This window comes from Salvia miltiorrhiza, chromosome 1 (assembly GCF_028751815.1).
Source record: "Salvia miltiorrhiza cultivar Shanhuang (shh) chromosome 1, IMPLAD_Smil_shh, whole genome shotgun sequence".
Lineage (NCBI taxonomy): Eukaryota > Viridiplantae > Streptophyta > Magnoliopsida > Lamiales > Lamiaceae > Salvia > Salvia miltiorrhiza.
The window spans coordinates 9159015-9171747 of record NC_080387.1 but is presented as its reverse complement, the minus strand read 5'-3'; the positions used below and the strand labels follow the sequence as shown (position 1 = coordinate 9171747).

Genomic DNA, 12733 nt, shown 5'->3' with positions numbered 1-12733 from the left:
TTATTAAATATAATAAATAATTAATTAATTTTTTATTTATAGTATTTTGTTTTAGATATTAAATAATTAAAAATAAAGTGAAAAGAAAAAATATGTAGGTTGGATTGGTGTCACCAATGAAAGTAAAAATTATATTAGGTTGTGGGTTGTGTAGGTAGATGAGAGAGAAATGAATATTTTATTAAAAAGTTGATTAATGTTGGGATGGATGAGTGTCATGACTGTAGATAGTATTAGAGCATCCACAATGCTTGCACCCATAGTGGGTGCAATAGAATGGGTCCCACTTCTATTGCACCCACTCCAACAATGGTATTGCACCCACCCGGGTGCAATAGATTTTAATTTCATTTTCTCTTTACTTTTATTCTTTTTTCAATTTAAATTAAACAACTTCAATTTTAACAATATAAAATTCATTCAACTAAAAATCCAAACATTACAAATAAAATTAAAAAAACAACAAATATTTAAAACATCCAACTTTCGAAAAATTTAAAGCCGTCGAACTACGGGTCAACCGGACCAAAGCGTGCCCATATATGCTCAACCAAATCGTCGCGGAGGCGAGCATGCAATCGTGCATCCTTCAAGCTTGCATTCCGTGCCAAATAGGCGGCGAACTCCGGTGGTGCTCCGGAATTGAATTGTGTTTGAGGAGTAGAACTTGGTCCCTTGTCGTCGTCACCGTCAAAATGACTTGCATTTCCACCTTCTTCCTCAATGATCATGTTGTGCAATATGATGCATGCAAACATGATCGAACTCATTTGCTCCGCCTTCCACAAACGCGACGGTCCTTTAATTATACCCCACCGAGCCTGAAGAACACCGAAAGCTCGTTCCACATCCTTCCTTGCAGCTTCTTGCATCTCCTTGAACCTCCGCTTCTTCTCATCGTTCAGAAACTGGAAGCTCTTCACGAACACCGGCCAGTCCGGATAGATGCCGTCTGTTAAGTAGTATCCTCGAGTGTGGTGAGAATTTTTGGCGAGGAAGTGCACAGCCACTTCATGCCCCGCTAAAACATCGTTGAATAGCGTGGACTGGTGGAGCACGTTGATGTCGTTGTTGAACCCAGCGACTCCAAAGAATGCATGCCAGATCCACAAATCTTGTGAAGCAACGACCTCTAATATAATTGTTGGCTCGCCTTGATCCCCTCGAGTGTAGGCGCCATGCCAAGCCACGGGGCAATTCTTCCATCCCCAATGCATGCAGTCTAGGCTCCCCAACATTCCCGGGAACCCATGGCGGGCTTCGTGCATTGCAGTGATGCGTTGCACATCGGCAGTTGTTGGCCGCCTCAAATACGTGCCGCCAAAGATACGAACGACGGCCTTGCAGAATTTCTTCAAGCATTCCAACGCCGTCGACTCTCCTATACGGAGATATTCGTCACAACAATCAGCAGAAGTTCTGTATGCCAATTGTCGAACAGCGGCAGTGCACTTCTGGATCGGGGAGAAGCTTAAGCGGCCAACAGCATCCTGACGTTGTTGGAAGTAAGGATCGACTTCTAGCGCATTGACAATGCGTACAACTCCCGGCTCATGCGAAATCGACGGCGAAAGAATTGTGGCCCATAAACAGGCTCGACGGCAAAATAATCGCGATGGAGGCCCTCGCCACCACCTTCACGGTCACGACGAACCACTGCCCGCTATTTCGTCGGGCGTGGTGGAGGTGGATCGAACCGATATGAACTTGCCACTTGCATAAAATTCACAGCACATCTCATAAAAAATAAATCGGGGGCTTGAGTAGGATCGGGAAGAGGAGGAAGTTGTGCGGGATCAACATGAACTTCTTCGTCGGATGAAGAATTTGAGGAAGAATTATTGTTGGAAGAATTGGTGGATGAAGACATTTTTTTTAAGAGTGGAAGAGAATTGGTGGATGTGTTTGTGATTGAGGGAATGGGATATATATAGGTGAAAAAGGAAAAAAAAAGAAAAAAAAAAATCGGCCGAAAGACCGTTGAAGGCAACGGTCAAATGACCGTTAAATTTTTTATTTTTTTTAATTTCGGAAAGGGGCGCGTGTTTACACGCCCCCTCCTTCGCTCCCACAAACCACGAGTGCGAAGCAACGCCCCCCCCCCCCCCCCATCACACCCGGGAGCGGCAACGACAGTGGGTGCGATAGGCCGGGTTCGATCCGGCCATCGCACCCACCGCTGCGGATGCTCTTAGGTAATAGTTTGAGGTGTTGTCCTTTTTGTATTTGCTTCTACATAAAACATTAAATATCTAACATAAATAGTGTATATATGAGGATTATGGCAAACAACATGATTTTTTTTTTGAGGAACCAACAACATGATTTTTATTATGAGATATAGTTATGTATCTAAAATTGCAATATACTCCCATTATTTTTTTCACTCTAATTTATTTATTATTTATTTTTTGGATGGTGTTGATGTAAATATAAATTTCAATGAATTATAATCTTAACATGAATTTTTTGTTGTGCTTAATTGAGCATTAAATTGACAATGTAAATTTTTTTATTAGTTTTGTTAAATATAGACTTTTGTGAGAATAATAATTCATGCAATCTAAATAATATCAAGCCATGTTATTTTCCACAAGACACTAATTAGAAAAGTAACTAATTAATTACATGTATAACTTAGAAACTTGAATGAGTTTAAATATTTTACTTATCAAAACAAAAATATCAAGAACGTTACAATATGGCCAAATAAATATTCTCTATTTTAGGGGAAAGGTACTATTCATATTTACCTAAGCTAGCTGGACTGTCTCTCCTTTTGTTGAGAGCCCTCGTTTTCTCTCCTTTTGTTGAGAGCCTTGGTTTTGTTCTACCCTAAGTTTTTCTGTGTGGAGTATGGAGGCAAGTATGGCTGGTTTACGAATTGAAGGAGAGGATGATGAACTTCTTCTGGAGGATGAGGTTACTGGAGACTCTTCCGGCTCGGCAGATCTTTGCCTAGTTGGCCGATTCCTCACCGATCAACCGGTGAATTTCAGTTTGATGCGGAGCCGTCTGGCTAGCATTTGGCGTCCAGGTAAGGGAGTTTTCATGAAAGATATTGGAGAGGGTCGATTATTTTCCAGTTTTTTCATAAGGTTGATCTCAAACGAGTCTATGAAGGAGGTCCCTGGGCGTTTGGTAATTTTCCTCTTATTCTCCATCATCTTCGAAGGGGAGAGTTTCCGTTGAGGGTTCCCCTTGACTACTTACCCTTTTGGGTGCAAATCCATGATCTACCTGCTGGATATCTCACGGAGGGGATTGGCAAGGTTATTGGGAAATTCATTGGCATTTTCTTGGAATATGATAGCACCAATTCGACGGGAGTTTGGCGACAGTATATGAGGGTGAGAGTGGGGATCCGGGTCGATGAGCCGCTTAAAAGATTCAAGAAACTAAAGAATAAGGAGGGATCCACCTTCACTGTCAATTTTAAATATGAACGTCTGCATGTATTTTGCTTTCTTTGTGGGCGTCTAGGCCATTCTGAGAATTTCTGTGAGCTGATGTTTAATGAGGAAGTCAAGAGCCAGGAGTGGCAGTGGGGCGCTTGGCTGAAAGCGGCAGATCGGAGAAGTTTGAGCCTCGTCGGGGATAAGTGGATCCAGACTGACGGCCCAGATGGAAACCCTAGTGGGAAGGCGGCGCCAACTAGGGTTTCGATGCAAACGCCTCAATCTGATCCAAAACAGAAGGAGCAAGATTTGCGGAATTATTCTGCCGTGATTATCTCAGCCTAAGATTCTCGTGAGGCAATCCCTACGATTGTGCCTCGTCAAATTTAAGGGAAGTTAGTTACCAGCATAACCATCAAGATTCCATGCAACTGGTGGTTAGTGGTGCGGTGGTTACGGAGGAACGTAAATGGCGTCGTGGGTTTGATTCAGAAAACGTTGGCACACCTTCTACATCGGAGTTTTTTCTTGCAGGGTTTCCCGGAGATGGCTCAGATGTTTCATCTACTAAATCGGCAGGCTCCGAGTGCGGGGCCCGCCGGGCACAATGAATATCCTAAGTTGGAATTGCAGGGGGTTGGGCCATCCCTTTGCGATTCCTACTCTGTGTGAACTGGTTATGGTTCATAAGCCTAATTTTATTTTTCTGTGTGAAACGTTAGCTAAACAGCAGCGGGTGGATTTGATTCGTTCTCGTCTCAATTTTGAAGGCGGGTTGGTGGTGGATTGTGTTGGAAGAAGTGGTGGTCTGTGTTTATTGTGGAAGTTGTCCTCTTCTTGTAAGATTTTAAGCTATTCTTCAAATCATATTGATATACAGGTTTCGGATGACAATGGTAATTGGAGGTTGACGGGTTTTTATGGTTTTCCTGATCGGAGTTGTAGACGTGATTCTTGGAATCTTCTCCGGCGCCTTGCTGGGGTGAATAGTCTGCCGTGGGTCGTGATAGGGGATTTCAATGACTTGCTCGACCCCGGAGATAAACGAGGACATGCGCCTCACCCCAATTGGCTCTTTACTGGTTTTCGTGAAGGTATGATTGATAGTGGTATTATGGATATTGCTCTTGCAGGGTATCAATTTACTTGGTCGCGAGGTCTTGGTTCTCAGAATTTTGTGGAGGAGCGTTTGGATCGAGCGATGGCGAATGATAGTTGGAAAGCTCTCTTCCCTCAAGTAGTGCTCTCCCCGGTTACGGCACCTATCTCTGATCATGTTCATTTACTCCTGAAGTGTGTTGCGCCGACTGCCAATCTTATTAGGCGTCGTTTCCGCTTCGAGAACAAATGGTGTATGGAACCTGAGCTACAACATGTCATTAGAGATTGTTGGACTAATCTTAGGGGTATTAATATTATTGATCGTTTGACTACGGTCTCCGATTCCCTTTCTATTTGGGCTTCTTCCCTTTCCGGCATGATAGGCGTATTAAGAGGCGGCTTGAGGCTACTATTACGGAGTTATGTGGTAAGGTGGATCCAGCTTCGATTGATAAACTTCGGAAAACAAAGAAAGATTTGGCGAGTATTCTTGCTAGAGAGGAGGAACATTGGAAGCAACGCGCTAAACAGTTTTGGTTGAAGGATGGGGATCAAAACACAAAATTTTTCCACTCTATGGCCTCCGCTCGTCGTAAGGTCAATCCTATATCTAGGCTGCAGAGGAATGACGGTAGTTGGGCGACTACCCTTGAGGACTTGCGAATCACAGCTAAGGAATAGTTCTCTGATCTCTTTGAGAGAGCTAATGTTGATGCGGATTTCAGTGATGTACTGAGCCGGATTCGGCCTTGTATTGATGAGAGTAAAAATAAAGATCTTACTCGGCCTTTCGTGGTCAAGGAGTTTACTGATGCTTTGAGTCAGATGCACCCGGATAAATCCCCGGGCCCCGACGGTTTTAACCCCAAGTTCTATCAGCGTTTTTGGGGTGTTCTCGGGAAAGATATCTTTCAGAGCTGTTGTGATTGGTTGAATGCAGGTGCTTTCCCTCCTCAGCTTAACAGAACTATTATTTCCCTTATCCCTAAGGTGACAAGTCCCTCGAGTATGAAGGACCTTCGGCCCATTTCCTTATGTAATGTGGTATATAATATCATTTCAAAGGTGCTTTGCAACAGATTGAAGAGTTCTTTGCCGTTTCTCATCGACCGAGCTCAATCTACTTTTGTGGAAGGTCGCCTTATTCATGATAATATCCTGATTGCCTTCGAGACAATTCATACTATGAAGAAGAAGGTTCGTGGGAGGTATGGCACGGTGGCCTTAAAGATAGACATTAGCAAGGCGTATGATCGGGTGTGCTGGGATTATCTGGAGGCGGTGCTCGAGAAGTTGGGTTTCTGTAGCAAGTGGCGTGGTTGGATGTCTATGTGTATCAGGACAGTCTCTTATAGGGATGGCAATGGGCCGGATCTGGACCGGATCCTGCTTGGTCCAGATCCAAATCCATATTTTTTTACTTAGATCCAGATCCGGTCAAGATCCATTGGATCCAAAAAAATGAGATCCAGACCCAGATCCATGAGATCCACTGGATCTCGGGTCCAGACCCGGATCCATATTATTTTTTTACAAAATAAATTCTAAGTTAATTAAACATTAAAATAAAAATCATAATAATCCTAATATTACATCGATCAATTTCTGTAATCCTCAAAGATGTCTTCCATATTACAACTACTTTCTTACTTGTATTTTTAGTAACACAACTAATTGGATCTGCTTCATTTTCTTTCGAAGCCTCAGTGGTATTGGTATCTCGTTCAAGGTCAACAAAGCTTTCAACCACGACGTCTGCCCCATCATTTGGTATTTGAGACTGAACAGTTTCACTATTTGAATTAATGGATTGTTCTTCCATTTTCTACAATAAAGCAAAAATGAACACAACATAGATCATAAATCAAGAAAAGGCTGAATGAAGAAAAGCTGAATGAACACAACATAGATCACAAATCAACGTAGATCAAGTGATCAACATAGACTTGCTAGCATATCCACGAAATAGATCGCAAATCAAGAAAAAGAAAAGCTGAATGAGCAGCACCCAGAACCTCACCAGAACCTGCTCACGATTCACGCCGACAACCTGTTCTGCAGCAGACCCTCCGCTCAAGTCCGAGACCACCGATTTCGGGTGGGGGAAAGGCCGAGACCGGAGGTGGAAGAAGGTGGATGGAGTTGGCGCAGCGACGGTGGCCTGTTGCAGCGTCGGTAGGTTGGAGAGGAACACTGTGTCGGAGGGGCTGAGGTGGACGCCGGACTGCTGAGAAGCTGCTCACGTCCGAGACCGCGGTGGACGCCGGAGGGGCCGAGGTCGACACCGGACTGCTGAGAAGCTGCTCACGTCCGAGATCTGCTCTGCCGCAGAGCCTCCGCTCAAGTACGAGACCACCGATTTCGAGTGGGGGAAGGGCCGAGACCGGAGGTGGACGAAGTTGGCGCAGCGACGGTGGCCTGTTGCAGCGTCGGTGGGCTAGAGATGAACACTGCGTCGGAGGGGCCGAGGTGGACACGGGACTGCGTTGGAGGGGCCGAGTGGCCGAGATCTGGAGAGTGGAGAGAAGCGGCGCTGGGGGTGGGTGCTAGGAGGCTGGGCCGAGAAGTAGGAAATTAGGAATTCTAATTGTGAAGTTAGACTTTTAGGTTTAGATTAGGGTTGGATAAAAAATAAAAAATAAAAATATTATATATTTAAATATAACATGGTCCAGATCTGGATCTGGACCGGATCTGGGTTTTCTAACATCTACTCCAGATCCGGATCTGATATTTTAGAGAGTGGTCCAGATCCAGTCCAGATCCGCCGGGTCCAAATTTTGCAAGGTCCAAATCCGAAAAATAGGGTCTGGATCCGCGGATCTGGACCGGGTCTCGGATCCATTGCCATCTCTAGTCTCTTATGATGTGCTTGTGAATGGGTCGTTGGTTGGTCCTATTATGCCGGGACGTGGTCTACGTCAAGGGGACCCCCTCTCCCCGTACTTGTTCATTCTTTGTGCTGAGGGTTTATCGGCCATTATAAATTATGAGATGGCTAGGGGGAATTTGCATGGGATTCAAATCAACCGTGGGGGCCCGACGATTTCGCATTTGATGTTTGCAGATGACTGCGTCTTTTTTTGTCGAGCATCGGTGTTGGAGTGCACTAACTTGAAGAGACTTCTCGGCGATTATGAGAGAGCTTCAGGGCAGGGTATTAATTACCATAAGTCTGGTATTATGTTTAGTTCAAATGTTCTGCCAGATGATCGCGACTCGCTCTCCCAGTTACTTGGAGTGTGGTCTCCGCTTAATACTGGCCGGTATCTCGGACTTCATTCTCTTATTGGTCGTAATAAGAAGGAAATCTTTCAGTACTTGCGGGAGAGATTGTGGAATAAAGTCCAGGGGTGGAGTGGTAAGAAGTTATCGAAGGCGGGGAAGGAGGTTCTTATAAAGGCAGTGGCGCAGGCTATTCCCTCTTTTTGCATGGCAATTTTTGCCATTCCTACGGGACTCACGGACGATATGGAGAGGATGTTAAATAAATTTTGGTGGAGTAACAAGGCGGGAGGTGGTCGGGGCATAAACTGGATGAGCTGGCATGAGCTTTGTGTGGATAAACAGATTGGAGGCATGGGTTTCCGGAGTTTTCAAATCTTCAACGCTGTTATGCTGGGAAAAACGGGGTGGCGGCTGTTGCATGACCCCGACGCTCTTGTAAGCCGTGTTTTGCGAGCTAAGTACTATCCCAATGGCAACTTTCTCACTGCTAAATTAGGATATAATCCTAGTTTCACGTGGAGAAGCATTCATTCGGCTCAGGACCTTGTAAAGAGAGGTGTTCGTTGGAGGATTGGTTCGCGTACTGGGGTGAGGGTTTTCAAAGACCCGTGGCTGCGTCGGGATCATAATTTTCGGGTTTCGGTCCCACCTCCACAGGGGTTGGAGGATATGCGTGTGGCTGATCTTATCAACGAGGTTACTGGTTCCTGGATCATCGAGGATATTAAACAGCTGCTGCCGGAGAAAGATGTTGCGGCTATTGTTAGCATTCTGATTTTCCCGGAGTCAGGGGTGGACGTGCCTATCGGGCACTATTCTGCGAGTGGCTGCTATACGGTCAAATCCGCTTATAGTTTGGCGAGCTCCCTAACCTTGGATCCCAGCTATGGTGAGGAGGGGCCATGGGCTAAGATCTGGAAGCTATCTGTTCCCCCGAAGGTGAGATCTCTTATGTGGAGAGCTGCTAAAGCAAACCTTCCTTCGAAGGCGGAACTCATGTCGCGGGGATTGCAAGTGGGCGGCGAGTGTGGTGTTTATAAAGTGGGGTTTGAAAACCTTTGGCATGTGTTTTTTGCTTGCCCGTTTGCGGAGCGTTGCTGCGAGGATGGAGGTTTTTCGATTTTGTTGGCCTCTATGAGGGTGAATTGTGATTCTTTTAAAAACGCTATCTTCCACATTATGAAGTTAACTGATGGGGTGCAGGTTGCTAAGGTTTGTATGATTATGTGGCATATTTGGAAGGATAGGAATAAGGCGGTATGGGAGGGTACTATTCCGGTTCCTAGTCGCACTGTGGCATTGGCGATCAGCTGTCAGGATGAATGGTTGGAGGCGCGTGCTACCTCTTCGTCATTGGGCTCGCTGGCGCTGCTCCTTCGACCAATCTTTCCTGTGCTGGTTGGCACACTGTTCCGGTGGGATGGGTGAGATGTGGGGTGGATGCGGCGTTTTTCGCCCACGATAATTCCATGGGGATTGGTATCGTGATTAGGAACCATTCGGGGGAGTTCGTGGCTGGTAAGTCGATGAAGTTGATGGGTAGAAGGGATGTTGTGGAGGGAGAACTCATGGGGGTGAAGGAGGCGCTGTCTTGGATGAAGAATTTGGGTTATTTACATGGTTGGGTGGAGTGTGACAACAAGGTAGCCTGTGACGCCATTTCTAAGGACTTGGGGCTTATCAATGAAAGAGGTGTTCTCGCTGATTCTTGTTGTCGTGTTTTGGCCTCTAACCCAGAGATTCGTTTGTGTAATGTTCGTCGTGTTAGAAACGCTATTGCTCATTGCTTAGCTAAAGCTGCGAGAGATATTTCTACGACTCATGTTTGGAATGAACCTCCTGTTGGATTTGTATACTGAAAGCAAGAACTTTATGCTTGTATACAATGATTCCTGTTTTCACTATTCTTATCTCCTATCTGATTATGTTCATGATTGCATATGCATGTTCTTTATCTCTGTATAAGTAGATTATATGGTGTGTTGTAGATCACAGAAGACCATATAATTGGAATAACCTTAAGAGATATAATATGATCACAGCCGAAATAACTCTAGGACAAGTTATTGGTTTAGGCTGCAGTATAGATGGAAGTAGTTTGTCTTGGCTACTTATCTATACTGGTACGTCATTACGTATTGATAGGACCATAGTTTGAGATGTATTCTTCTATCTGACTTAAGTGAAGAATAAAGATCTCGGTGACTTATAAATCTTAATACTAATAAGTATTCAGATATATATATTAATTCGTATATCACTTTGACTTACTATGGGTGAAAGTTATATACTAACTCGAGTACTCTGTATCTTGGGTGATAGCGGTTAATATATGATATTTGATTATCTATATTAGTACCCGTATCCGGTATAGGATAATGACATCCCCTTAAGGAGCTCAATAAGGTTTATTACGCTAAACCCTGCAGGTTGATTAAGTTCAGGCGTAATAATAAAGTTTGAGTGGTACTGCTTAAGGAATTATTAAGAGATTAATTAATTTAAGCTGTCAGAGCTCTAATTAATTAATGGATGTCGGATATTTTAAATACGGAGATTTAATAAGTCTAAATACAAGCCCCGACTCATCACCGGCAATAAAGGGGTAAGTCAATATCGGTTCTCTAGTGGAATGAACTGATATTTATAAATTAATTATGGTCTGGGCTGACCATAGATAAATTAATTTATTTGAGGCCCATCTTTATTCCTTGTATCTGGTCCCTGGGCTGGCCCAATGTCTCCTAGCCCAAGAAGACAGATTTTCGGCCCTCACATAGAGATTGGCGCCTCCTCATCTTTTCTGTATTATTAAATACAGCTGTCAGCTCTCACGAAAATAGACTGATAAAAATTAGGGTTTTAAGAGCAGAGGGAGACGCAGAAAATGTGTGTGGCCATTCTATCTTGGGAATTTCCATAGCTCGTTGTCCATCCAACGTTGGGAATTGAGCGGGATACAGTCGAGAAGATCAGAGCTGGAGTCAGATTCTTTCGACGCGATCATCAACAGTTTGTGCATCCGATTCTCAAGTAAGTTTTCCTAACACCTATGTGCAGCTGTTAAATTCATAGGAGCATGTTAGGATTTAATCGTTGTATGATGAATTAATAATAATCCAAGAAACGATCATCGGGCAATCGAGTATTAATTCAATTTAATATTCCTTCAATTGGTATCAGAGCCCAAGATTAATTTCTTGGCTCTATTATTAATTTATGTACGATTAATAATGTGTGTTGTTTTTACTGCTGTTGTTCTTCGTGGTCTGTTGATTCGTGGGATACGTCGTTGGACGTTGTAATCGTTTTTCACCACGAGAAAATCCGTGGTTAGATTAGGTTTTCAATTGTATTTGTTTTTCCGTTGTAAATCTGTAAAACTGAGGAACGAAACGAGGATGACGACGAATCAACGACAAGGAAGGTGTAAGGAGGTTGCCACGGACACGGTGTGGCACGGGCAGCCGCGGCGCCGAGGGCCGCGCGCGCACGGGCGCTTCGGCACCGTGCGCTGCGCGCGCCTGGTCAGGCGGCTGCGCTACTGCGTGCTGCTGTCACCGAGGTTGCTGGTCCGTGGCGAGGCGTGGCGAGGCGAGGCGTTCGTGACCGGGAGCGAGGGGCTGCGGGCGCCGAGGGGCAGCGCGCGCGCGGGTGCGTGCACACCGTGCGCAGCGCGCCCAGATCGGCGACCGTGCGGCCGCTGCTGTTCTTTGGTCGGTCTGGACGCTGAAGGCAAGGTGGGCAGGTGCTGGGCGAGGGCTGGAAGCCACCGGCAGGGGCGGTGCGCGCCCGGCGGGCGGCGCACTGCCGCTGCTGCCGTTGCTGTTGCCGTCGGGTGCTGTTGCTACCGTCGAGTTCGCCAAGGAGCTGCTGCTGCTGGAGGTTGCTGGAAGGGGCTGCTGCCAGCGCCGGGTCGCCGCGTGCTGCCGGGCGGCGCTGTGCGGCGGCTGTGATGGAAGGCGGCGGCGGCGGCTAGGGTTTCTCAAACCCTAGCTGCGTTTCAAACCCTAGGGGGCCCAAACCCTAGTTTGACGGGCCCATGTGTTCGGGCCGAGTTTTTTATTCTGTTTTGGGCCTGTTCTTTTTCTATTTTATTTTGTAATAGAATAGATGTTGGGTTTCCACGAATGGGTCACGAAGAATTTTAATTCTTTTATTACTGCTCTTTGCATGTCGTGGTTGTTAATCCCTTATGCTCTTTACCTGCTTTTGCACGTATTTGCTTGTTAATATTTGTTTATTAACTGCGCTTAGACAAGCATGATAGTAGGTTCATCGTTTTCCTAAATATGTTTTAGAATTCTGCGAGCATGATTTACATGTTGCGTTCTAGAGAAGCATGTTTAGGTTTATGTGCTTGAGCATGAACAAACCTTTTGAAAGAAAAAGACTAAGCTGTTTAATAATTTTTTATAGTAATTAAAAATTATTTTAGACCTCCACATGCGGTCTCTAGACAAAGTGATTAGCAATATGAGTAAACGTCCACCCAACGTGGCTTACTTCATATTTGTTTTTCATAAGTTTGTCAGAAGAGGTTTCTATAAAAAATATTTAAACCATTAAAGTAGTGGGAGTTATGCAGTAAACGTCCACCCAACGTGGCTTACTTGTGTAATTTTCACAAGTACTTTGGAGAATGGAATTAAATAAGATAACCAAGAAAATTAAATTGAAAGCGGCATGGTCCGAGTGAGTATGCTAATTTCGAGAATTTAATTTTCAAGGTTAAAATGTGGTCATTGCTTAGATATCATATCAAGTACAATGTACAACTCTGGTGTTTCACGAAACCAACACCTAAACTACCAAATGAAAAGTGTAAGCTATGCCTAGTACGGATGATCGGAAAGAGCAAAGTAACAATCGGAGAAATGAGCACGAGAGCAAAATATAACTGTTGTATTCAAAAGCGAATGATAGCGTGATTACAATGCACGGATGCGAGATCTATTTATAGAGTACAGGGAAGGGTAAAATGATAAAAATGGGTGTAAGCGCAT

At 44.7% G+C, this 12733-nt stretch overlaps 2 protein-coding genes across 2 annotated transcripts; one reads left to right on the top strand and one right to left on the bottom strand.

The window, feature by feature from the left end:
* Positions 1–509: 509 nt before the first annotated feature.
* Positions 510–1268, bottom strand: LOC131015700 (uncharacterized). Its single transcript, XM_057944145.1, has 2 exons — positions 812–1268; positions 510–712 (listed from the first exon to the last, which is right to left on the bottom strand). The coding sequence occupies exons 1-2, from the start codon at positions 1266–1268 to the stop codon at positions 510–512; spliced, it is 660 nt and encodes a 219-aa protein (XP_057800128.1).
* Positions 1269–3867: 2599 nt separating this feature from the next.
* LOC131015604 (uncharacterized) lies at positions 3868–9155 on the top strand. The gene is made up of 7 exons (XM_057944069.1): positions 3868–3879; positions 3933–4064; positions 4279–4748; positions 4883–5179; positions 5225–5489; positions 5565–5843; positions 7239–9155. The coding sequence occupies exons 1-7, from the start codon at positions 3868–3870 to the stop codon at positions 9153–9155; spliced, it is 3372 nt and encodes a 1123-aa protein (XP_057800052.1).
* The last annotated feature ends 3578 nt before the right edge of the window (positions 9156–12733 follow it).